At 32.7% G+C, this 27,370-nt stretch overlaps 1 protein-coding gene across 2 annotated transcripts in view; it reads left to right on the top strand.

Moving 5' to 3' along the window:
• Positions 1-22,147, top strand: part of LSM14A (LSM14A mRNA processing body assembly factor) — a 51,880-nt gene extending 29,733 nt beyond the window's left edge. The window contains exons 2-10 of one of the 2 annotated variants that reach the window (XM_074293211.1): positions 6,647-6,810; positions 8,809-8,938; positions 13,945-14,067; positions 16,510-16,686; positions 16,995-17,060; positions 18,227-18,409; positions 18,564-18,735; positions 19,698-19,929; positions 21,468-22,147. In XM_074293211.1, the coding sequence (XP_074149312.1) occupies positions 6,647-6,810; positions 8,809-8,938; positions 13,945-14,067; positions 16,510-16,686; positions 16,995-17,060; positions 18,227-18,409; positions 18,564-18,735; positions 19,698-19,929; positions 21,468-21,491 (1,271 nt within the window). In that variant the 3' untranslated portion in view covers positions 21,492-22,147. The remainder of the gene's footprint in view (positions 1-6,646; positions 6,811-8,808; positions 8,939-13,944; positions 14,068-16,509; positions 16,687-16,994; positions 17,061-18,226; positions 18,410-18,563; positions 18,736-19,697; positions 19,930-21,467) is intronic. The other variant, XM_074293212.1, reaches the window with a different exon arrangement.
• Positions 22,148-27,370: the final 5,223 nt, after the last annotated feature.

Here is a 27,370-nt window from a genome sequence, read left to right as displayed (position 1 = left end):
GAGGACATATAAAAGAAAAGAAAATTAAGCTTGTCACCTCAGAAGAAAAGTCGAGTATCTAAATAATACCAGATAATGCCAAAATACCTGAGTCTTTCCCAAAGAAGGACCAATTGTCCTGAGTAACATATTTCAATTACCTGGGGTCTGGATAAATTTTTCTAAATGTCATTGGTAAAATGAGTTAGAAAAAGAAATTAATACCCAGTATTTTTGCACCCATATAATTAAGTGACTTGCCTAGGGTCATACAAGTAGCATGGTAAGTGTCTGAGGTCAGATTTGAACTTGGGTCTCCCTGATTTCAAGACCAGTGCTCCATCCACTGTGCCATGTGGCTGCCTCAAACCACTAGTATTTATAACAAGAAAATCCCAAGGGGGTCATGAAAAATCAGACATTATTGGAAAAACAACTGGAATTTCTGAATCTGCTAAAGAAAAATTGGCATTTTTTTCCTTTTTGCTGTAGGTTCTAATTATATGGGTGCAAAAATACTGGGTAATTTTCTATATAGGGTACTCCAAATTTTCTGTAGAATCCCTGTATCATAGATGATTCTCTTAGAAATCTGGGCATTTTTTCTCTGGATATTCTAATAGGCCCCCCAATTTTCCCTCAATGGATCCCTACTACTGCAAGTAATACTCCTGGAATTCCAAACTCATTGAATAACAGGACAAGTAAACTCAGGTCAAATAAGTCCTAAATGAGGGCATTTCCCAAGAAAGAGGATTAAACACTTAAGTAGATTACTTGAGGTTTCCAAACAAGCAAGCAAACCTTACCCTTTGGACTTAGAGGGCATGTCATAGTAAGGCAAGCAATGTTGGTCTACTTAAAGTGCAACAACAAAAGAGAACTTTTTTCTCCTACTAACCAGCATTCAGTGATGCCAAGACTGTATTTCTTATTAACCTCATTGCAAATGCTTACAGGATTTGATCATAAAACAAATATACCACTCTGCAAAATTTATCTTAAAAGGAACTGAATTTATGGGATACACAGCACAGTAATTTTTTATATGCAATTCCAATCTAAAACGAAGAGGGGGGAAATTGCCTGTTTCTTTTTTTGTTTGTTTTTGGGTTTTTTTTTTCCAATAAGTTCAGAATTTCAGTAATTTTTCAGTAGGGTCCTATTCTACATGATCCCATTTGGGGTTTTCTCAGCATAATAGATAATGTAATGGTTTGCCATTTCCTTCTCCAACTCATTTTGCCAATGAGGAAACTGAGGCAAACAAGGTTAAGTGACTTCCCCAGGGCTCCAGCTAGTTTCTGAGGCACTCAACTTTGATGCCAGACTGGTCAGCCAAACAATTTGGTATGGATTCCCCTTCCACTTCTAGAGCTCATTCAAATAGGAACGAGTCACACCAAGAATTTGCAGGTGCCTTTTTAGGAACTAGAATCTTATTCTCTTTTTTTCTATATTTGATTGACTTTTCCTGAACGAATGGCTGGGGGGAAGGGAGGAGAAAGAGAAACTGAGAGTTTGTGTATGTTTAAGCCCATTTTAAAATCTACTTCCCTGCATCACTTTTGATAACTGCAGAGGAAATGGATTAAGTAATTTAGCCATTTAAAGTGAAGTGTTCTGTTCACATGTGCATTTTTTCCTGAGGTCTTTAAATTCACATTGTTTTGTTTTTTACTAATCAGATAATTTGGGGAAGTGATGGCTGTGAAATGCAAATGAGGATTCCTTTCTCACTTTCACACTGTGAAATAGAGATTTAAAAAAAAAAAATCTGTTGGGAGTGAAAACAAACCAGTCAAGCATCTTGGTGAGAATTAAAGCACTGAACTTGGAATCTAGGGACCTGATTTGAAATCCCATGTCTGTCTCTGCAACCTTGTTTGGTTACTTTTTCCAGGTCTTAGTTTCCTTAACTATAAAATGACAGAGCTAGCCTACAAGGTTCTTTATAGCTACAAATAATATACACACTACATCTAAGTTGTATTAGGTACCAAATATAAGTAGTGGAAGTCAGTCATTTGAAGTATTGATTGAAATTAAATTTGTGGGACAGCTAGGTGGCGCAGTGGATAGAGCACCAGCCTTGAATTCAGGAGGACCCGAGTTCAAATGTGTTCTCAGACACTTACCTCGTCCTAGCTGTGTGACCTTGGACAAGTCACTTAACCCCAGCCTCAGGGGGGAAAAAAAAGAAATTAAATTTGCACTATTTAATTATTACTCCTTGAAAAACTGTCACTGCTCTTCTACTATTTAAATCCTTAGATCTGCTTTGCTCCCTGCTCTGGAGTCAGGTATCCAGAGCAGCAATAGTTAAAAGAAATATTTTCTGAGCTTCAAGAAGATTAGATCCATCAAATCAGTGTTTCTCTAGTATTACAGAGTATCAAAGTATTATTATCTAAGGACAATCAGAAGAAAGATGGTGAAGTAAAAAAAATTAAAGTAGAAAATTCAGCCTTTCCAATATTTGACATGGACCCAGCAGCCTCATCTTCCCTACTTGGGAAATGAATCTATCATCATCTAAGAGATATTAGACATTTTCAAAAAGAGCCAATAGTATGTTTATAGCATAGGACTGAGGCAGCAACCTCATTTTTTTTTTTTTTTTCTTGTTACTTAGTGAAATACCACATTAGTTCAACAGAAAAAGTAACAGGCAGAATAAAGAGATTGGGGAAGGAGATAGGGAGAGAAAAGAAACATAACTAAGGGGGGAAATGAGCTAAAGCTGACCATAGAATTAGTGTTATTTGTGCCAGCTGTTTTGTAACCTCAGTTTACATATTAGGAAGAATGAAGTGTGTGTATGTATGTGTGTGTGTGTGTGTGTGTGTGTATATATATAATTTCCCCCTTCTGAACTTTGTTAAATAAGTAATTAGCTACTTGCATTTTCTTCAGTTGCCTCTTTTATTTTTTTTAACTTGTGAAACTAAGGTAGTACATTAGAGGCCATGGGGTACAAGGGAATGAGCAGTGGTTCTGGAGTCAATTCCAGAATTCTGGGTTCAAAACCCAGCTCTGATTATCTCTGTGATCCTAGACAAATCATTTAACTTTGGGGCCTCAAAATTTCCTCATCTATAAACAAGGAGGTTATTTTGGGTTACCTCTAAAGAGCCCTTCCAACTGTAGCCATTTGTGATATTCATTGTATTATCATAGGACCAAAAAACAAACAAACAAAAAGGAAATAAACTGAAATAAAATAGAATCAGGAAATGTCATTTTTCAATTTCTTACTTGAAGAAAATTCTAATATAGAGTTAACAATTGGCCCAGACTGATAAGAAAAACATGAATGAAATACATTACTCCACTGCAATAAAATCTTAGGGTTCTTAATTTTAAGGAATGAATTATTTATCTATTACAGGATGATCATTTCACATTAAGATTTTACTGCTCTTATATAAGTTGGACTTTGCTAAAACAACTCTTTGAAAGGAAAGTAGATTTACTAATAAAAATAATTTAACTTTATAGGTTGCTAAATTTGACTCAACGTAAATTTTTTCTCAGTTTTATAAAAAGTGTGTAGTAAACACTCGATAATTAGCACAAAGGCTTTTTGTTTAGAATCTACATTACCCTGTGCCCTTCATGCTTCATTCTCTCTCTCTCTCCATACACATATATGTATACATAAACACACACACACATACATACTCAATTTATGTGAAATTTCATTTTGGTGTGTATGTGTATATATATATTCTATGTACATACAATTTATATTTGTAATTAATTTGGAAGTCTACAAGATATTTTTATTGGAGTTTTCAGTTTGTCTCTTTTCCTCTCAAACTGAATTTTTCACAGTACTTTTATGTTCTAATGTTGAAAGCATTTATTGAAAGAATGTGATTACTGATGATCTCTTGTTAGTTTCAGAAGAATAATTTCTTCCTTAAAGCTCTTAACTTAGCAATGAAATTTGTATTTAAATACTGACTACGAGAAAAACATGAAACTTTTAGCCCACTTTATTGTTGGATAAATAGTGTGGTTGGAATTAACCTTGGTAGATGCTAATTTTTTTTAAATACCAGTAATGAGTTAATATAGAATGTAATCTTTAAGACATACAGTCTGAAAATATAGGAATTCATGTTAGGAATGTGTAAAAATCATAAGGAAGATTTCCTCTCCTTATCCTAGCCAGTTCTCAACTATAAATGCATTTTATCAGTACTCTTAAGAAAATAAACTATTTTCTTTTTAGGATCTTAAGGATTACAAGGGAACTCAAAAGTCTTCTAGCCTCAGCTATAACTTTTTTTATTAATTTTATAATTATAACATTTTTTGACAGTACATATGTATAGGTAATTTTTTACAAGATTATCCCTTGTACTCCTTCTGTTCCGAATTTTTCCCCTCCTTCCCTCTACTCCCTCCCCTAAATGGCAGGCATTCCCACACATATTAAATATGTTATAGTATATGCTAGGTACAATATATATGTGCAGAACTGAATTTTGTTGTTGTTGCAAAGGAAGAATTGAATTTGGAAGGTAAAAATAACCTGGGGAGAAAAACAAAAAAATGCTAGCAGTTTACACTCATTTCCCAGTGTTCCTTCTCTGGGTGTAGCTGATTCTGTCCATCATTGATCAATTGGAATTGGATTAGCTCTTCTCTATGTTGAAGATACCCACTTCCATCAGAATTTATCCTCATATAGTATTCTTGTTGAAGTGTATAATGATCTCCTAGTTCTGCTCATTTCACTCAGCATCAGTTGATGTAAGTCTCTCCAAGCTTCTCTGTATTCATCCTGTTGGTCATTTCTTACAAACGATAATATTCCATAACATTCATATACCATAATTTACCCAACCATTCTCCAATTAATGGACATCCATTCATTTTCTAGTTTCTAGCCACTACAAAAAGGGCTGCCACAAACATTTTGGCACATACTAGCCTCAGCTATAATTAAGCAAGAATCACCTCACTAGCATCATTGTTTTATTCATTCAACAAATGAATATAAAGTGTCTATTGGATGCACAATTATAGATAGATAACAAGTTGGCTAAATGTCCTAAAATAAGACTGACCAAAGAACTTAAGAATAAAAGCTATGTTGGGGAAATCTTTTCTTCTCTGAAATAAAGTCAAAAATTTGAGCTCTTCTTTTCATCATCTGAAGAATAATATAATGTTAAAGAGTAAAACTGATTTTACCGCTTTGAGAAGATATTAGCTCTAGCCACTTAGCCATCAGCTTTATTATAGTAATAGCTTTTAAATTGTAGAAACCAGATTCAGAAGAACTGAAGTTGTAAGATGAAGTCATTGGTTAGTGAAAATAATAAAGACTTAGTTATATAGGCTAGGTAACAAGAAAAAGGGGGAATTTATAGCAAATTAGCATTTACATTTTTCTTTTTCTTCTAGGGCAACCTTATTTTCTAAATGAGTCTAAATGGTAAGGTAGTGTAGATGTGTAGTTATTTACAAATCTTGAATGTGTTCTTAACAAGGAAACCATATCAAGGTAACGATTCCTTGCGTTTTTATCTCATTTTTATAATTTGGTAATCATTATATACTTCGTAGATTCTTTTGTTGTGAGGAATACTATTAATAATTTTTAATACAACAGAAATTTGTTAATTGCTGTATACAAGACACTGCTATAGGGAGAGGGATTCAAAATTTGAAGAAGAGAGCCTTTGACCTCATGGAATTTATAGCCACGTAGTTATGTAAGTCACATATGCAAATAACACAGAATCCCAAAAGTATATTGGAAAGGGGTAAGGAAATTGCTTTTGTGTGAAGTCTTTAATGGAAAAAAAGTCATTTGTTCTCAACTGGTGGGGTAAAGGACAAATTAAAAGGATGTAGAGAGTATTGATTATTTCATTATTCTAGGCAACTTCCTTCAAACTATAAAATGGTAGAGCAAATGAAAGGGGGGGGGGGATGGATTTAAGAGGTATGTCACAGGTGTGACAGCCTGAAATAACTCTGATATATATTTACAGAATGCTAACTAAAACAATTCCCATCTGCTGTATGCTTGGCATTATAATAAAACCACCGCCATTTAATTCACTATGGTATTTATTTCTTAGAAGTAAGATGTAGACCTGTGATTTCATTGATAAAGGGATCTCTCACTGTGGAAATGCCCTTTGGTACTTGCAGAACAGTTACTCTTCTGCCTTGTGTTGCTTAGGGTGCTGAGAATCACTTGTGCATGAAATTATAAGGTTAGCTCTGTAAGCCACTGTGAACTTTGTCTCTTATTTTGTATTTGTATTTTGAACCATTATGTAGACAGTTATTCCTGTTAAGCTCTTTAAATTTTTAAGAAAGGCACTTTTTTGTTAATAGATAATTTTTATTTCATGTCATAATCATAATATATATTCTGTTCCATTTCTTGAGTTCTATAAGTTCTTTGCTAATAGGGATTATTTCATACTTTGTATTTATGTCCCCATTATCTTGTACAACTTCTGGTGAGCACTTAAATGTTTGATTAACTAAAAGACATAGAACTTGAAAAATAGGCCTAGTGTTGGGAACTTTGCTAACTTTGCTTCATTTCCCAGTTAACAGATGAATAGCAATATATTCTCATGATTAAATGTAATCTAAATGACATCTTATACTTGTTTTCTTCTCCTGACAGTTCGTTCCTTTGGTACAGAAGACAGACCAACAGATCGACCAATACCACCTCGTGATGAAGTTTTTGAATACATTATCTTCCGTGGTAGTGACATTAAAGACCTCACTGTTTGTGAACCACCAAAACCACAGTGCTCTTTGCCTCAGGACCCAGCTATTGTTCAGGTAAAACTTGTGACAGTTAAACAATTAGTGTTTCATACTATAATAGTTAGTACCTTTAAAATTACAGAATATTTTAAAGGTAATGGAGTTTCATTTTTAAATATATACTATAAATTAAAATATAGTGGATATTAAGGGAAATTGCATAAGACAATGGGAAAAAATAGTCCCAAAAAGTTATAATATGTAATGTCTTAAAATATGAACATATTTAAGCAAACAAAAATATTCGCAATATATTTCTTACTCTTCATGTCGTCATACTATAAAATAAGGGGGATCTGTTTTAAAATTGCTAACAATTAACAATTCAAGGAATTAAGGATTTTTAAACATCTCCTTTATTTTAGGAATCCAAAAGTCAAATATGTTAAATCTGAATGATGACAAGTTTTAAATTAGTACTACTTCATTTTACATTTACATTTCATTTGATTGCAAACTAAAGATTACTACACATATATAGTAAATTGCTGAATCTCAGGCATAACATAGCAACAGAACCAGTTACTTAAACAGGATATTCACTTAGTATAAAAAACACTTTCAGTTGGATCTATCTCTGTAATACATAGCTTTTTTTTTTTTTTTTTTTTTTTTTTTTTTCTTTTCTTTAAAATTCACCATTCTGTGCTATAAACTAACATTTGCCTATTTTTTAGTTTTCATCAATTTGATCATTTTACATTTTTTTAATAATAGAAATATTTGTATATCTATAGAGACCTGGATTCTAGAGTAAGCTTTAACTGTTTTAACTCACTGTGACCTAGAACAAAGCCATATTATCTTTCTGAGCTCTGAAGTTTTCCAAAATAAATATAACATAGAGTTGTAAGGTTAGATTTTCTAAAAGAAAAGAAGAAAGGGAATTTTTAAAAAATAAATTTCCCCTACCCATTTAGGCACTTTCATCTAAGAAGAGAATTGCCATAGTTTTAAGTCTTATTCTTATGGAGATAAGCTGATTACTAACTACCACATGAATTAAAGAAAATCTGACAAAATAGATGTCTTTATATTGAAACCATTGCTTAATGGAGGAAAAAAAATGGATCTCCTACTAAAGCTATCTACCATTTCCCTTCAATAAAACCTATTTACATGTGTTATGTACACATACACATAAAATAATATGTAGCTTTAAGTTTGGGGGGGTGTTTTTTTTTGTTGTTTTTTTTTTTTTTGCTTAATCTTATTTAGTGAGGAAATAAGCAAAATGATATCATGTAACTCAGTCTTTCAAAAACAAAGAAGCAACATTTATTAAATACTCAGTTATGTGCCAGGCACATGATAAAAATACATGGAAAATGGTCCCTGACCCTAAGTAGTTTATATTCAATGGAGGAGAAAACCTTAACTTGTTATGTAAAAATCCTAATCCTGGATTTAGGGGTGTCCATCAACAGTAAGCATACTATAAATGTTGAATAAAATATGTGGAAATGTTAAGTAATTCTTGAATTTTTGCTGTGAAATGTAAAAAAGGATTCAAACACACAAATTTATCTGCAGAATACATTTTTGGGTGAGATCCTAAAGAGGTTATTTCAGAAAATCCTTTTTCTTTTCACTACGATTATTGAAAATCTTGGCCTTTGTTGTCTGATTAAGTATAATAAATTTTTGTTTAATTTCTCTCTGCCAGTATGCTAAAATAAGTCATTCTAAGTTATAGAGATTTTGTATGAGGTACCTAACATAAATACCTTTACCTTAATTCATTCCCCTATATAAACTAGGTATTGTGCTACTCATAAAAAATAGATGTTATTGCACAAAACTTGTTTGTAAAGGTTTGCCATTAATGAAATGAGAAGATTGCTCAATGGTTCACCATTTTCATATTAAATGTGTGTTCTGGACATTCTGACCTTTTCATTGCATTATTAAAATTTTAATAGTTGCCATTTTTTTTTTTAATTGTAGAAAACAAAATTTTTCTTTTAACAGTTCTAATTATGAAATAAAAGAATAACTTTTTTTTTCCTTCAGTCTTCACTAGGATCATCTACTTCTTCATTCCAGTCAGTGGGTTCCTATGGTCCTTTTGGTAGGATGCCAGCATATAGTCAGTTCAGCCCAAGTCCATTAGTCGGGCAGCAGTTTGGTGCTGTTGGTGTTGGTATGTGGTGTGTTTTTTGTTTTTGTTTTCTTTTAATTTTCTTTCTTATGAAGATTAAAAAAATACAATTAGATTTTTTTTTTTGTCTAAAATCCACATTCAGAAACCATGCTTGTGCTTTTTTATGTTAATATGTTTAATTTCCCCTACATTCTTGATATAATTATGAAATCATTTTTAACTACATTGTATGTGATTTCTAAAACATATTTTATTTAATTTATCTACTTAATAATTTTATTGACATTAACATTTTTCCTGTTATATCACATAGATGCTAAACTTATAAATTTTCTTATATAACTATGTAAACCTTATTTGGTACAATTACATTTTTATGTCCAAATTCCAGATTTATTTGAATATATGCTAAACAAGTAAAGAAAGAAAGTATGGTGACTTTAATACTTTAATCCAGCACTTTTTTGTTTAATGATAACACAGAACAGTTTAATTTTATATTATAAGTTTTCAAATCTTATGATCATATTATTTTGGAACTCTTGATTTCATGTGAATATTGAAAACTAAGTCATGTAACAATTTGGCTCATTGCAAAGCAATGCTAATCTTCTGATACTTTTTTTTTTTTTTTAATAGAATCTCACTTAGCATAATTTAATTACACTATCTTACTCTATTTCAAAATAAGACCCTGACAATAAAATGGTACCAAGCTTGCAAATCAAATAAAAGGATGACCTTTCAACTATTTTAAGTAAAATTTTATATAGAGGGCAAAACATTTCATCTGCTACTTTTAAAGATTTGCTTAACTACCAAAATATTTATTATTTTACAATAGCTTACATTTAGAGAATCTTTTCCCTAAATTTGCTTTATTTAAACATTTTATCATACTTAAATGTGACAGGAAAGAAAGGTTAATTTTTTAAATTTTTTTTTAATTATTATTATTGTTATTATTATTTTTTTTTTTTTTGCTGTCTTAATTTTAATAAATGAATAAGTATAAAAGCAACTTATCATCCTGAGATATTAGGTAATAGATTATATATTCTGAGAGCATAGAACTATTAAAAGCCTCACTTTTTAAATAATGAGAAAAACCATAGCTTTCTCTGGATTCAGGATAGCGCCATTGTTTTTGGAAAATGAAGGTAGAAACTAATTGAAATATTATGTGTATTACTCAAATTGTCTTGGCCAGGTTATAAGCCTGGACTTAGTTTTAATTTTTGCTCCCTGTGACCTTAGTTTTTTTTATATGAGGCAGAGAACCAGTTAAATCAAGGCTAAATATCTATAGAGTTAGTGTAATAAAAGGAACATTATCTAACTCTTTATTTAGTTTTATAGGTAATTCTTGTAGCTTCAAAATTAAACTAGAGGAATTATATTTCCAACTTGTCATTGCCTAGTTTGGGGCATTTTATTTGAGCTAAAGGACCATTTTGCAAGAGAGGAAACAAAGGAAAGGAAGGAAGAAAATTTCAAAAGTACAGCTATTATTTCCCTGATTGTTCCTGTCACAATCACACGCTATATATCCAACTATATTCTTAATAATTTGACATTATTTTCCTGAAAGGCTGCAAAAATCACTTTTTCCTTTTTTAAGGATAGAACTATGAAAATAGGTGTGAGGGTGCTAAAAAAGTTTATCCTTAGAATTGAAAATAAATTTTAAAAATAAAAAACTATGCTAAGATTCTTAGGGGAGAGATCCTTGGGCCTAAGAATTTTCTGAATCTCCTACATTTCTTGAGGTCTCAGTGATATACATGTACAAGTTGAGACAACACATTAAAGGGAATTTTCAACACTAAGTAATGAGTGTGTAGATAATCTTGATATTAAAGGCTTTTTGTTTTTAAATTAAAGTTTTTTCCTTCCCCCCTCCCCCCCTCAATCTAGATTGAGTTTTATATGTGCCAGACACAGTGGTAATGAGCACTGGGAAAATAAAAAAGATAAAAACAGTACCTGATATCAAAGACTATATTTTCTAATAGGAAAGACAATATGCAAGTAACTGTCTGCATCAAAATATAAAGAGAGAGGTGATATTAGGTCTCAGAGGGAAAGCATTAGCAGTAAGGGACCTAGGAAAAGCCTCCTTCACAAAGTAGGATTTGAAATAATTCTTCAAGGAAGCCAGCAAAACCAGTATGCAAAGGTGAAGAGGGAGAGTATTCCAGGCAACAGCCAATAAAAGTGTTGGGATGTTTGGTGTTGTATGTAGCTTATGTGGAGAGGGGTAGTAAGGGGTAGAAAGGTAGGAAGTGGCCTGATTGTGAAGGATTTTAAAAAGCTAAAGAAATGGGATTTTATATTTGTTCATGGAGGGAATAAGGAACTGCCAGAATTTGAGTATTGGGGTGACAAGATCAGAAGATCATCAAAATAACTTTGACAACTAAGACAAGTATCCACTACAGAAAGACTTGAAGCAAGAATATTAATTATAAGATTTTTTTAAATAATCCAGGTAAGAAATAATGAAGGCAGTTACTAAGGTGATACCTGTATAAGGGAAGGGAAAGAGATATATACAAGAAATGTTGTTATGATAGAAAAAAAATTGTGTAATTTGGTCCAATGTGAGTAAAAATTTGGAAATGACACCAAAGATTCAAGCCTAGACAATAATTGGTGCCCTCAACAGTAATAGGGAAATTGAGAACAGAGGAGAATTGTAGAGAAAAGATAGTGAATCCTTTCTAACTGTAGAGAACATTTAGAAGCAAGATTACTGAAGTTTTAGAGCAAAGGGAAAGAATTTAATCAAGAAGAAAAGGAAAGTTAAGGGATGAGAGCTAGCAGAAATTATGGTAGGGTCAGTCAGTTTGTGGATAGGGAAAGAAATATAACTCAAATTACTGTAAGATAAATATTCATTATAATATAAAATAAACGCAGTGGAAAGAATAATGGACCTAGTCAGAAGAGTTGGGTTCTAATTTTGACATGTAAATAGTTATCCATGTGACTATAAACAAATCAGTAAATGATTTGGCTTCCTTTCCTCTTAAAGGGGGGGAGGGCTGGAATTTAGTTGAGAAAATGTCTTAGGTTTCTTTGTAGATATAAAATTCTGTACTTTGCATTTTAAACTTAACTATATACTATATACTAAACTATATACTGTATTACTATGACCACTTAGTATTTTTTAAATTTTTATTTGTATAAGAAAAAAATATGATATAATGACATTGTTTTACATAAATCTTTAGAATTGAACATTAATCTTAATTTCTATAGAAAGGGCAAACTAATGTGTCATGTGAATTTTCCAAAACTGTTCAGTCTTCACTCTAGAAATTTGAATTCATTTGTCTCCTCAGTTTTAACCAGGTCCTAGACTGAAATCAGATAGATGTGTTTCTGTTTCATATTCTTACCTCTTTGTTTAGCACAGGATTGTGTATATGATATTATCACCACCATTTTTTTTTATCATTTTTAGATTTTTTTTTCCACTTTGAATTCTTTAAGTATAAGATCTGTAATATCAATTAAGGATTGGTCTTTTTCATTTGGAACTAAGATTGCTCCCTTATATATATTGTACAAATAAGTAAACAAATGATTGAATTTTACAAATGAAACAGACAAACCTTAAGAAGTATTTCTGCCATCTATAATTAAAAGCTTATTGTATAAGAACTGGCTGATTTACTAGTTTAAAGTAAAAGAGAGTGTGAACTGACTAACTATATGAGCCTTGTTCAGGGTCCAATTAAGATAGTTATCCTGTATAAAGTAACTTACACATTTGAACAGAAAGTTCCTTATCAGTATTTTGTAAGCTTTGAATCTATTTAACCTAATCTACCAAATTAAATTTAGAGAAGGGGGAAATGATTGTTACTAGTAATAAAAGATAAACTAACATTTCCTAATAATAACATACTTTTTAAACTGTATCAGAAAAAAAGTTAAGGGAAGAAAATTTTGACATCCTTTGTAGAAAATCAGTAGGCTACCTTCAAAGGATGATAAGTTTGCCTATCAATGTAATGTTTAAGTAAAAGTATAATGACTGCATAATGTGTGCAACATGCTTTTTATACTTTCATTTGGTTTTTTAATAGCTATCTTGGGAGGTATGTACTGTTTTTGGCCCCCGTTTTACAAAAGATTAAGTGATTTGCTTAGGATCACATAGCTAGGTGTGAGGTGGGATTCAAATCCAAATCTTTTTAATCATTGTACCTATGGAACAGTGTAATAGGTATGCCAGCTAGCATGTAAATGTCTTGAAATGAACAGACATCTTGTATTTATTCATTTCAACAAGTAATTTCTTAGCATCTTATATATGAATAGCATTGTGGGATAAAGGCGTCATAAAAGGCAATGTCAGGCATTGATGCTTTCCTTCAGCAGTTTAAGTCTAGATGATCAATTAAGAGATAGGAAAGTTAACTAATTATGAAGTACATTATAATTAGGCACCAAAATGAGTGATATAATCAGTGCTCTAACAACTCAGAGATGTAGAGTATTAGCATGACTTGCCAGAGCTCCTCTGTGAATCCTTTCTCAGAACTCCTATATATTCAAGGTCCTAAAACTTCCTACTAATCAGTATCACAACTGAAGGCCAGCATTCATTTAATGAGAAATTAGTACACAGATTAGTTTTAAATACATATTAAATCCTTATCATAAAAATAATTCTATCTGTATTAGTATTTGATAATCTTCTGGTAGCCTTCCCTTTAGTCATTGACTTATAATTACTTTATTATTATTATTTTTTTTTATCTCTTCCTTCTTTTGGCTCTTCTCTATCCTCATAATGCTCCACCCCCAACAGACTTTCACACACAGCAAAACAATCCTTTGTTGACTCAATTTCAGCTATTTTGCCAGAAAAGCTACAAGTGAAAATACATTATTTTTAAAGTAATGTAATTGATTTTTCCAAATATTTGCATAAAATATGCACAAGCCTGATTTGAACAATTATAAAAAACTAGGAAGACTGTTACTAAATTACCTTTAAAAGATATTTGCTTTGCTCCCTCTTTTAGCTGGTAGCTCCCTGACATCTTTTGGGACAGAAACAACAGCCAGTGCTGCCTTATCCCAGAGCAGTGCAGTCGGGTCTGCCTTTACACAGGATGCAAGGTCTTCTAAAACACAGCCATCTCAAGGTATTATTCTTTATGCTGTAACTGTCTTTTTTACTTTTTCTCTTTTCTTTCTTTCTTTTTTTTTTTTTAATCCATAGTAGTTTTGCCTTTCTCTGAGAAGTAGAAAACTTTATTTCTAAAATTAAATTTTTGCATGGATCTCAATACCCAAATTTTGTAATATATGATAAAAATTTTGGAAACTCTGAAATGTGTTCTGCTGGATTTTGTAAAATCTTTCACAAATAGGAATCTTTATTCTAATTTTTATAATACTCAGAAAGTGGAAGGAAATGGAAGTATGAGGTCCTTCATATTGTAAAGTTATCCTATATTATTTTATAGCACAAGAATCTTCATTTGCAGTTTAAGTATCAGATTTTTCATTGAAGGAAAAAATATTACAAATGAATCCTGACTTCTATTTACCACCTTAAGCACATATTAATTAATATGACTTTAAGTCACATTTGAGTTTTTTTGAACCTATTTCCTCATAAATCTGTAATCTATTGATATATAATAATTCCATTGTTATCATACTGCTTCTTCTCTAATATCCTCACAGTGTAGATAGGCACTAATAAATCTCCCTTGGGGGAAGCTATGTGGCACAGTGGATGGAGCACCAGCCCTGAAGTCAGGAGAACCTGAGTTCAAATCTGGCTTCAGACACTTAACACTTCCTAGTTGTCTGACCCTTGGCAAGTCACTTAACCCCAGTTGTCTCAGCGATAAATAAATGGTTCTTTCTAATCTTTTAAAAATGGGCATTTTCTCAAATATAACTAATATTTAAATACTATTTATCATGTAATGAACTTAATATGTTCATGTTTTATATTATAATTACCCACTGTTATGCTATATGATCTGCAGAAAGTATCTTAACTTTTTCTCTTGTTTTCGCTCATTTTTATTAGATTCAGTATATGCTCATTCCCTGTTTTCATGAAAATATTGAAGATTCAAATTAAAACAAAAAATCTATAAATTAAATATGTTGACCTCAGAGAAAGGCACCATATGATTTTAAAATATTGCTTTAAAAATCATTTAAGATATGTTAACTCAAGGCAAGAATAATGTAGTAACTCTCGTCTTATACAGTTCTCATTTAGCAACTTTAGTATACTTGTAATCACTATCATCCAAACAAAATTGGATATTTTTTTTTAATGGTAGTTGAACTGATTAGTAGTTGCATATAAATTCTCATTTAAAGCCAGAGTTTCAATTTGACAGCTATCAACACAAGTGCTTTTAAAATAAGTCTACTTATTTGGATGAAAATGAAGGTACAAATGAATATCCAACCTGTATTTTCCATTCAGTTTCTATTAAAGAGGAAAAAGATATGAAGGCAGCCAACAAAGTAGTCTTTTAAGTAGAAGTAGCCTATCTCTAATTTCACTGACTTGTGGACTTTGTGTGAAGATAAATTTTTTAAAACATCTCTTAAAGTTATTAATTCTTATTACTATAACATTTCAACTTCCACATTTCATTGGAATATCCCTTTTATTGGGGGGAGGAGCATTTGTTACAAAAAGTTATAGTTACTGAACATCCTTAAAAAGTAGAGAAAGCATTAACACATTCATTTGTAACAATGGTCCTATCACAATAATGAAGTATTAAAGGTATATTTCAATGATTTTAGTTAGCTTTCTACAAGAATTTAACAATTTAAATCAAAATGTACCTTTTAGAGTTTTAGGTTTTACTTGTCTAGATTCCACATTTGTGTTCAATCTTTCAGAGTAAAAGTAGAAGGTTTGCAACATTGTAAATTTACTCAAAACATTTTTTTTAAGTTTGCCTCAAGATGTATTGACCATTGTGGTGAAATGTGTTTTGTGTCAATTTTTAAAGAACCTATATTTTATTATATGAGTAACAGTAATATAATACAGGTAGGAAGAATTGGATTTGAGGTCTAGATTCAAATTGTGTTGTCATTTACTCTGCTTAATGAGTTTGGGCAAGATCTATCTGAACCTCAGTTTTTTCATATGAAAAATAAGGGAATGGGCCAGTCAACCTTATGATCTTTTCCAGCTATTAATCTATGATTTTATAGTTATGTGATGCTTAACTGATAAGAATTCCATTCTAGCCAAGAAATTTTTATTAGATAGTGCTGTTCCTCAATTTATAAGTCTTTAAGTTTTAAAACAATTCTAAAAAACTATAAAACAGTTATTTTTCCAGGTCAGATTTTTATGTGACGTGAAGTTATCCTCAATTAAAATGCATTAATATTCAGTAGCTGGCCAATTTTCAGTTTTGGTCTGAGTAAGACATAATTGCCCCACTCAGTCTTTTCTATAAAAAATAATATCTCCCTTCGGTCTGGATTAGTGGAGCTGAGAATGCAAATATTTTTCTTTTAGGGTCTGGATTGATTAATTTGAAATCCATAAGGGTAGGGTAGTTTCTTATCTTTTGGTTACATTTTAGGTCGTTCAAGCCCTCAGTTAGACCCTTTGAGAAAAAGCCCAACCATGGAACAAGCAGTACAGACCGCCTCGGCCCACTTACCTGCTCCAGCACCTGTTGGGAGAAGGAGCCCTGTATCAGCCAGACCTTTGCCATCTACCAGCCAAAAAGCAATAGAGAATCAAGAGCACAGGCGAGGTAGAACTTTAGATGTTTATTCCTTTAATTGACTGACCAAACATTTTTCCATTAGCCCTCTTTTCATTCAAGGGATTTGTTTTGTGAGTGATCTTAGCAAACTTAAACTTGAACTTTATATAATGTTCAGTCTATCAAATTTAACCCTCAAAGTGGGTGGGGGAAATGGAAGATCAATATGAGCATGACCATGATGTGAGGGTTTTTATTTTTTATTTTTTCATATTCCTATTCACAAACCAAGGCTATATCAGTTATTTATCAAGTTAACAGTTGATTTGTTGATCTACATATTTTTTGTTCTATAGCTGAAGCACATAAAATTTCCAGACCAGAAAATGAACAAATCAGAAACGAAAACAAGAGACAAGCAAGTAAGTTATTCAGAGCTGAATCTTAGTACCACAATTAAAAGTTATAGGAATTAGAGTTGGATGGGACCTTAGAGATGATCTAATCCAACCCCTGCTTCATTGACTCAGAACTGTGAAGAACATTTCCTATAGTTGTGGTTATTAACTGGTAGTACTAATATTTCAACCTACTACTTAGAAAAACAAATTTAGTGCCATCTTTTCTGATATTACAGGTGTCTAGCCATGTAACTATATTTCTGTATATCTTATGTTCTTCGACAAAGTTCATTACCTCCAAAGATCTGTGATTTAATCATTGTGGTTACTCTCTCTCCTTCAATGCAGATCTATTAGTTATTTTTTCCGTGATATACTTTTCTGAACTTAGCTAGACCTAATCTCAGAAACTGAAGTACAGTTTCTTGATAGGACCAAATTTTCCCAACTTAGAAGGACCTGCCAGAAGCCTCATGTTCAATAGCCAAAGGTTACTTCCATGTTATACTAAGGTGTAAGGGCCCTTTAAATGGGCGGCACTACAGTGCAACAGGAGATTTGAGTGGCCCAGAAGTATTCTCTGTGGATATAGGACTGCCCTGTGGGTGGGATCCTGTCCATATTGAGATAGCTTCGTAATGGGTGACAGCTCTCTTGCTGGTTGGCTGTGTGTGTGACCTCACAGGCCCTTTATCAGCCCACTAGAGACAGCAATCGCTCTCTTTAACCTGGCTCCCTAGCCTAGGGTAGCCAAGCCAAGCCAAACTGATGGATAGCCGAGAGGTAAGGAGTTTGGTAGAGAACATGTGGGTCTTCAGACCAGGTGTTCACTAGGGAGCTGAGAAGTCAGGGCATTATGTAAGTAGGTATAATAAAGGCTTTTAAGATTACACATGGCTGTTCTTGAGCGTGCTACTGGTTATTAAACTATAGATTCAAGAGATCATGGCCAGAGACCTTTGAAGGCCTCAGAGGAGGTGAGCCGGGTAGAGTTGACACTGCAAAGGTCAGTGGTCAAAGGTACTCTATTGGGCTTAGGGTAGATTAGTAATTGTAACTGCCAGGAGGGCTTCAAAATAAAACTTTAATAAAGGTTTGATTTATATAAAGACTTAAAAAGTAACATGCCTTTTGTACAGTGATGTATAATGAATGAATACTGTCTTAATTATCCTATATTTTCAAAGTTCCAGGTGGCCCTTCAGCACCTCGAAGAGGACGGGGAGGTCATCGTGGTGGCAGGGGAAGATTTGGAATTCGGCGGGATGGCCCAATGAAGTTTGAGAAAGACTTTGACTTTGAAAGTGCTAATGCACAATTCAACAAGGAGGAAATTGACAGAGAATTTCATAATAAACTTAAATTAAAAGGTAAATCTTATTTCTTTTCCAGAAACCGTCTTGTATGACTGGTGAGTTAACAAAGGTTTGCTTGTTATTTAATCCAATGTTAAGTTCTAAATGTTAATAGGAATTAATAAATTTTTATTTCTATGATGTTTTTTTGTTGTTGTTTTTTTACTAGAAGATAAACTTGAAAAACAGGAGAAGCCTGTAAATGGTGAAGATAAAGGTGATTCCGGAGTAGACACCCAAAACAGTGAAGGAAATGCTGATGAAGAGGATCCCCTTGGACCTAATTGCTATTATGACAAAACTAAATCATTCTTTGATAATATCTCCTGTGATGATAATAGGTATAATCTTTTAAGTAGATTCTGCCCTGAAGTTTACTTACATAAGAAAGAAAAATTGTGTGTTGTAAATAATAAAGAACTAACTTTTCAAAATATTTAATTGCCAAGCTGGGGAGGGAGGTTAAAGCATTTTTGTTCAAGTACAAATTTTTAATTACATTACCTCTGAAGTTCAGTCTAATTCTAAGATTCCAAGGGGAAAAGAAAGGGTTGGAGGTGAGGATGTATTTGTGTGTGTATGTGTGTACATATATACATATATATTTTTTTTCTATATATTAAGTCTATTTTACTATGATAATTTTATGAAATTATTTTTCATACCTATATATGGTTTTGGTTTTTTTGTTTTTCAAAATAGTTTTATTGTAGGAATGTGACCTATATACCACACAGGATGAATTTTTAATTGGAATTATAGTCATACTTAAAGATTAATAGCTACAAATCAGAACTATTCAGTTGGGACTCAAAATCTCCTTTTTCTGTTCATTGGTTTTGGCTTTGGTAAATCTCAGTTTTAAATTATGATCTTAAACTAGGGTATTTTTTTGTGATTTTTACATAGTTTGATTATTGTTATGTACATTTTCATGTGGTTAATCTTTATTGTAGTCTTTAAGGGCAGTACACTGAATTTTTTTATACCTTAGTGGCTTATAGTGATTTAGACAAAGTACTTGTTTTTATTATCTTTTTTTAGTAATTGCTTCTCCCCCCCTCCCCGATGCTGGAGTTAAGTGACTTGCCCAGGTTCACACAGCTAGGAAGTGTTAAGTGTCTGAGATCAGACTCGGGTCCTCCTGAATTCAAGGCTGGTGCTCTATCCACTGCGCCACCTAGCTGCCCCCAGTAATTGCTTTTGAAATAATTTAGAAATTAAATACTGATTCAGTTTGTGCTAAGGAATTTTTTTGAAAATCTAATGTAACAAATCTGAAGGCCTGTTATTCTTATGATAGAGAAAGAAGACCAACTTGGGCAGAGGAAAGAAGACTAAATGCTGAAACATTTGGAATTCCCCTCCGTCCAAATCGTGGCCGGGGAGGTTACCGAGGTAGAGGAGGAATTGGTTTCCGTGGTGGCCGAGGTCGTGGGGGTGGAAGAGGTGGTAGCTTTGCCACTCCTCGAGGATTTCGTGGTGGATTCAGAGGTGGCCGAGGAGGAAGGGAATTTGCAGATTTTGAATATAGGGTGAGTACTGTATGGTAGTTTTCATTCCAAATTTTACCAGAGTTTTGTAATTAAACCTAGTAATCAAATTTAGCAGTCTTAAGATCTGAAATCTGCCTTCTACCTGATCACTCTACCAAAATGTCTTCCCTGTAATCCATACTCAGTCAAATCCAATGACCTTTTCCCAGTCTTGAATCATAGTTGACCTCTTTGACACTCTTCCCATCCTTTTTTTGAAACTTTCTCTTCTCTTTCTCTCCTACATAATCCTGAACTTTACTGTCTACTTTGATGACTTCAGGATATCTCTAAATAGATACACACCCATCATCTGAATAAATAATTTCATGTAGTTAAAAAAAATGCTGTACTTGATTTGAGAGACTTTCAAAAGAATTTTAGCTCTGACATCATAAATGTAACTATTAGCAAAAAATAACCAAACCATTCTGAAGTATCTTCATCTGTAAAATGAAATATTTGGAATGCCTTACAGAATTGTTTTAAGGCAAGCATATTATAACCTTAAAGCTCTTAAATACATATGAATAGTTATTATCATCATATCCATATCGCAAACTGAAATCATAATTCCCACCTTTCACTTGACTCTTCTTCCCAACTGTACATTTCTGATAATAGTACCATCAATCCCCCGAGATAAGTACCAAGGATTCATTTATCTCTTCCCTTTCAAGTCTATTCTATCACTAACTCCTTTTGTTTCTTCTGAATTGTTATTGTTACCCTACGGTTTACCACTGCTGCCTTTCAAGTCCAAGCCCTCCCGATTTCATATCCATATTATTGTAACAATCTTTAAAAGTTTGAGAATTGTTGGTATAGAGAAAAGATTAGTAGAATAGGAATCAAAAACTTGAATTTGTGTCTTAGCCCTATGATCTTTAGCAGTTTGCTTCATTCATTGGGCCTCATTGTCTTCATCTATAAAACAAAGAAATTACTCTGATTTATCTCAAACACACTGTCTTATGGCCTCTTCTGAATTTGGTAACCAACCTGCCTTATGATGGTATTCTATTTGTTAGCAGCACAACCTTTTTGAAGTTTTGAAATAGTCACCAGTGGCTAGACTACCTTAACTTAAAATACTAAAGAGGTTTTTCAGTATGTACATTGATGTTCCTTATCACAATTTATAATACAAAACTAGTAAGTTGTATTTTTTCCCAAAAGTAAATTATTGAATGTTCATCTACAGCAATTGTTTACATCTGAGTTCCTTAGAATCAGGTCCCCACTTTATATGATAGAAATATTCATGTCTACTGCAGAATTACTATCCAAATATTCTTACCTATAGTGAATTGGAAAATTCGTTTAACTAAATGATTGTCGTCCTATCTATGCCAAGTAATTTAGGAATTGCTAAATGTAGAAGATACCTAATACTGAAATGAAAATCATTAAACTGACTGGGAAGAGAGGATGAATGTAGGCTACAAATAAAGAGAATTATATTGCAAAAGGTGAAATAAGAATTTATTCTTAAGACTATTATTTGAATCTTAAGGTAATTTTTTTTCCCTTTTTAGAAAGACAACAAAGTTGCTGCATAGTCTACGGGAAAGTCTTGGAACTAGGTGAATGTCTATCTAGGTCTTCATGGTCCAGAGAATTAGCTTCCATCCTTGAAAAGAATGAAGAAGTGAATTTGCTGTATACTTGTCACCAGCACTGGGGTTTCACTGCTTAATTTCAAAGGGTATAATGCAGTTACTTTTTGAAAAATGGCCATCTTCAGAAATGTTGAGCATTAAATATATTTGGAATAGCAGAAGGATAAGTAATTTCTTATGTATAGTTAAACACAACTAAAACAGTACTTCGATGGATCTTATAAGTATTTTTTCATCACTGAGAGGATTTTTCTTATCACTAAATTGTATTTGATAATTACTGCAAGTTACCTGCAGATGGGGCCGTGATACTGTGAGTGTTTTGAGCCACAGAAGGTAGTTTTTTTGGAAATCCTGTAATATCCCTTATGAGGTAGCTTATTTCGTCAACTAATTAGGGTGCTGGATGGTAGAGAATTTTCTTTTGTCAGTCAACTATGTACACACAGTAAATACTGTTTCTTAGGCAAAGGTACCTTTTTTATATAGTTGTAAAATTCCATTATATCCCATTGCCAAAGAAACATTAAGAACTTTGTATAGCTGTATAAAAAGCAACTAATTTTTTAAAGAATAAACATTTTTAAGTCAGCAAACATACTGTGTTATTGCAAAAGTTGATATGCTAAGGAACAGAGTTAATAGTTGGTTTTTTTCTTAGCTTTTCAGGCTTTAAATTTGTTTGATTTTTATATTTGAAATATAAATGAAGATTTGGTATGTTCTTCCATTATATAAAAGAGGATAAATTCTTCATTTTCACTTGCAAGAACTTCATTTTGTAGCTTATGGCATATCACAGGATTTGTCCAAATAAAGAAGATCTTCAAGATATAAGGACATGAATAATCATAGATCAGAATGCACTTAGCTTTACTTGCTGATAAATAATAACTTTTTTAGAAAATTCTAGGCATCAGTTAATATGTTCTTTCTGAAATGCCTGGGTTAAAAAAAAAAAAGTCTGTCAGTTCTTAAAATTGTCTTTGTTGTGATACTTGTAGACCCATTCCATTGGATTCAAAGAATATTCTGAGTGTTGAAAGTTGCTGCATTTTGATAGCCCTTAGGACATTACAGCACTGGTCCCTAGACCAGTGAACCTCAAGCAACTCAGTATGGAGTTCATTGCCAATTAAAAATTATTAGTAAATCTTTTTGATATGTTTAAGTTATAACGGAAAAAATGAAATCTGGCCATTCAGGTGTTTTTATGGAGGCCACAGGAATAAAGGGATCCAAAGATTAAAATGTTTTTATCTAATTTGCTGATTTTGTTAACTTTATCCTCAAAATGTTCAGTAGTGATAAAGAAGTGGAGAACTGCACTGTAGGAAAGAAAATGGAAGTATTTAAAGGTGGTTGATATTCTTATCTTAATTTTAATTTTATATCTTTTGTATAGCACTACAAAGGAAGTATTTTGTAATTTGGTTTCCTTATTAAGGTCCAGTATTTGGCAGCCATAGTTGAGATAATATTGTTTAGTACTGTTTGTTTGCATGTTAACAACACAACCTTTTTGAGGACCCATAAATCATGACACTGAACAACTTTTGGGGTTTTTGAACATAAAGACAAGTGCTGTACTGTTGCAATAACTATGTAGACTGTCTGAGACGTCCCAGGCTTATTTAAACAAGAGAAATTGTAAATAATACCAGTGATACATGCTGTGAAGGTATGAATTGGTGCGTCTCCCTAGCCTTTTGGGTTAATGAGTGGGGTATTTTGTACCCTAATAACTAGCAGCATGGCATACCTGCAGTGTACCTTGCAACATTAAAGCAAGGTTTTTATTCTAAGGCAGAATAAAACTGTTCAATAAAAAATGTGAAAGTTGTTTCTCCTTTCAACATTATTATTTTCTGAACAGCAACATGTGAAGTGAAACAAAATAATTTCAGTGTCACGTTATTTATCCTTTCAAATGTCTGGATTTTCCCCAAACAAGCTTGATTTGTAGCAAAATTGCTGGATCTTTTTGTTTTATCTTATTTTACCAAGTGCATGTAGATATGGCCTTTAAAAACAGGGTTTTTTGGTGGCTTTTTACTTTTGATTTCTACAGACATTTCTGAAATCTAATTGATGCTCTAAATTATAGATTATATTCATAAAATAGGAATTTTGAACTGAAAGACAACAGCTTACATAGCACATGTCTGATCTCTTCCCCTACTTTGCCAAATTCTGGTGAGTTCTGTACTGTTTTATGGTTCCCTTTTCAATCCTCATGGCCCTATTTAGGTCATGGAAGGAAAGCACTGAGAAACAGGGCAGGGTCCACATTGTGTTATCTTTATTAGAATCACAGAGTGGCCTTAAAGTTGACCTCAGGGTACAGCTATTGTCAGTTTCTTGGTCTAATCTACTTTCCACTTGATTCCTTAACTTCCTTTTGACAAATACTCTGTTTTTAATAGATCATTAAATGAAGAAGCCATAGAGATGGAAATGCCTCTCCAGCCTATGTTTGTATCGGGATAGGTTCCTAAAAGTGGTAGCTTGGCTGCTACTATTCTACCCTGAATCATACAATTATATTTGGAGTTTATAAAATGTGGGCTGCACTCAGTAAGCTTTTTGCTTTGTGTAAGATTCCTATTCTCTTGTGGCTTCTTTTCATGTTTAATTTTAGCTTTAGAATTAGATGAGGAAAACTGGCATATCATACATATTATTGAAAGTTTGATGTTTGCTTTATAGAAAGAGAGAATAGAGACAAGAAAAAATGTAAAAAAAATTAGTCTTTCAGGGATTATTAGTTAGTGGATATTAAAGGTTTTGATAAATATAATCTTGCCCTGGAGCAAATTTAACCATCATTCTCTTTAGTGCTTCCTTCTTGTTTGAAACATTAAGATTCTAAGAGTAAGTAACCAGGAGAGTAAGATAGTTGGATAAAATAAGAAAAATTACATAGCACTAATGGCCTGAAAATATAAACACTTTTAATATCTACCTTGACTGAAGATTTTCACAGAATCCAATCCATACATATACATATATACATAAGCAATACTAATGCCAATGGGATAAATTTGTAATCTAGAAACATCAAATAGTATCCTACACAGAAACAGTAATTTTTAGTTATATGAAACCTAAATGGGGTTATCAATCCCACTCAGACTAAAAGATGGTAGTTACAATTCTCTAGTACTTCAATGTGGAAAGTATGTGAATTATTTTTACCTGGACACTAACTCTTTCATACCCTTAAATGTCATTTTATGTTAGCAGCACTCACTGGATTTTGAATTATGGATGAAAATAAAAGTCCATCAGAAACCTTTTATGTTGTTTATGCAGGGGATCCATTTCATTTGTGTATTACTTGTGGATCAGATATTTACCCTGTCCCAAACTTATTAATATAGCACAAGATTTTTTTTAAGATAGCCATTAATAAGATTAGTATTTTCTTAAAAGAGAAACTAGAATCGGGACAGGGAGCACAAAAGTTTCTTAGACTATTGGAATAGTAACTGGTATTGCTAAAAACCTTTCAGTGGAAAGAATAGTCATTAGAGTAGGAGTCTCAAAACCTGGAGCCAAATACCAGGTCTTTGATTAAACAATTATTGTAACCATAGGCAAGTCACTTGATATCTCAGGACCTGATTTTCTCATCTATTAAATGAGAAAGTTGAACTCTGTTGTTTTGCAGCTAAAGATAGCTTCCTGTTCTTAACATTCTATAAATAATTGAGTGGTCCATTGATCTCTTTAATTCTAGTTTTCCTTTTTGCACATTAAAGTTCTTTAATCCTAATTATGACTTGGGTTAAAAGTAAATATTGATAATTCCAGCTTGAGATTCTAGAATTTGAAAGTGTCTTGGAATCAACAGGTGAGAGAACATCTGGGATTAGAGGTAATTGTTTTTACAAGTGTATATCAGTTAAGACTATAAATATTAGATATACCTTTGGTTTCTAAGGTGCCCATTATGCTTGTTTGTATTTCCCAAAACATGAACATGAGATAAACATTCAGTTTAAACAATAGTAAGTAGTTCAAACAAAAGTAAACATTCACCATGTACCTTGAAGACTTACTGTTTTTGTTGTTTAATCATGTCCTGTTTTTTGTGATTTTGTGGACCATAGAATACCATGTCATGGGGTTTTCATGGCAAAGATATGTAGTGATTTGCCATTTCCTTCTTCAGTAAATTAAAATCCTTTGCCCAGGATCACACAACTAGTAAATATCTGAGGTCAAATTTGATCTCAGGTCTTTCTGACTCCAGGCCTGTCGAAACTAAACTGCCTCCTAAAGGTATTCAAAGAAGTCATTTAAAACTTAATTTAGCTAAAGAATTTCAGAGTTAGGACTTTAGAAATATAATCCAGAAAGCTGAAGTCTCAGGAAGAGAAAATGACTGGTCAGAACCAGAACCCAAGTCTCCTCACAGCTGTTGTAATATTTTTCAGTACTGGAAGCTCCTTGAGGGAGAATGTGTCAATTACCTTGCATTTACTAAGCACCTACTTTGTATTAGGCATAGGAGTAAAGAGATATCTTGTATTATATGGGGAAAGCAACATATGTACATATAAATAAGTAAAAGGTCATTGCTGGGTGAGCAAGGTTTTAATGACTCAGAAAATAAAAAAAGATTTTATGTGAGGGATGGCATATGAACTGAGCTTTGAAGGAAACCAGTGATTGTAAGAGGCAAGCCAGAAAGGAATACATCTTAAATATAAAGTGTGCAGAGGCACTATGTGGAATGTTCTTTGTGACTAAGAATACTGAAGTATAGGCTGTGTGAAGGGGAATAATATATATTAAGTTTAGAAAGGTACTTGCAGGAATTTGAAATGCCAAATATAAGAGATTGTGTTTTTATTGGAGAAGTACAGGGTAGCCTTTGAAGCTTTTAAATGAGAGTGATATTAATTCACCTGTGCTTTAGGAATAATTTATCTCTAATGGGTGGGGGGGGCAGATTGGAGAGAGGAGAGGAAAGATATTGACAATTGATTTGGCTATAAGGGATAAGAGTAAAGAATGAAGTATTAACAGAATTTGGGAATTTCATTTAGAAGAGGGTTTGATTTGGGAAAAAAGACATTCTGTTTTGCACATGTTAAGGTTTAGATGACTACAGGCCACTCATTCAGTTGGAAATGGCTAATAAGCAGTAAATGCTGTGGATTTGTAGCTCTGGGGAGAAATTTGGGCTGATTACATAGATTTGAGAGTCTTTTCAAAGAGATGATTATTGAATCAGTAGAAACTGTAGGAAGGAAAAGGCAAAGGGATCAGTCAGAAGTGGAGACCAAGCTTGACCTCAAAGAAGAAAGAAGACACAAACTATACTCCATTATATCCCATTCTACCTCTGAATAACTTTTTTACATATGGTAGTTAATTAGGTAGGTATTTTTTCCTTTACTAAAATAATGAAAATTTTTTTTAATAATGGGGTGTCCCATGGGAAGGAAAAGGATACTGTGAGAAATTTAGGTGATGTAAAGACAATGTCTTTTAATGAAAAAATTAATAGATTATCAGAAGCCAAGGAAAGTCAGATTCACTATCCACTGTAGAAAAGATCTGAGAAGATGGGTAAAAGAGGCTTATTATTTGGAGATTAAGAACTCTTTAGAACACCCTGGGGACTGAAGCCAGATTCAAATCTTGAGGGTATAAAGAGCTGGTGATGTGGAAGTGGAGAATATAAACTATTCTTTCTAGAAGTTGGATTGAATTCCTTTCTTGTCTGAAAGGACAATTAAAATTAGCATTTGAATCACTTGAATGTTAAAAATCTGATTTGAAATAACTTCTTGATGTGGTTTAGG

Source organism: Sminthopsis crassicaudata, chromosome 2, assembly GCF_048593235.1.
Source record: "Sminthopsis crassicaudata isolate SCR6 chromosome 2, ASM4859323v1, whole genome shotgun sequence".
NCBI classification, from domain to species: domain Eukaryota; kingdom Metazoa; phylum Chordata; class Mammalia; order Dasyuromorphia; family Dasyuridae; genus Sminthopsis; species Sminthopsis crassicaudata.
The sequence above is the reverse complement of the archived record's forward strand: the minus strand, read 5'-3'. Positions and strand labels throughout refer to the sequence as shown.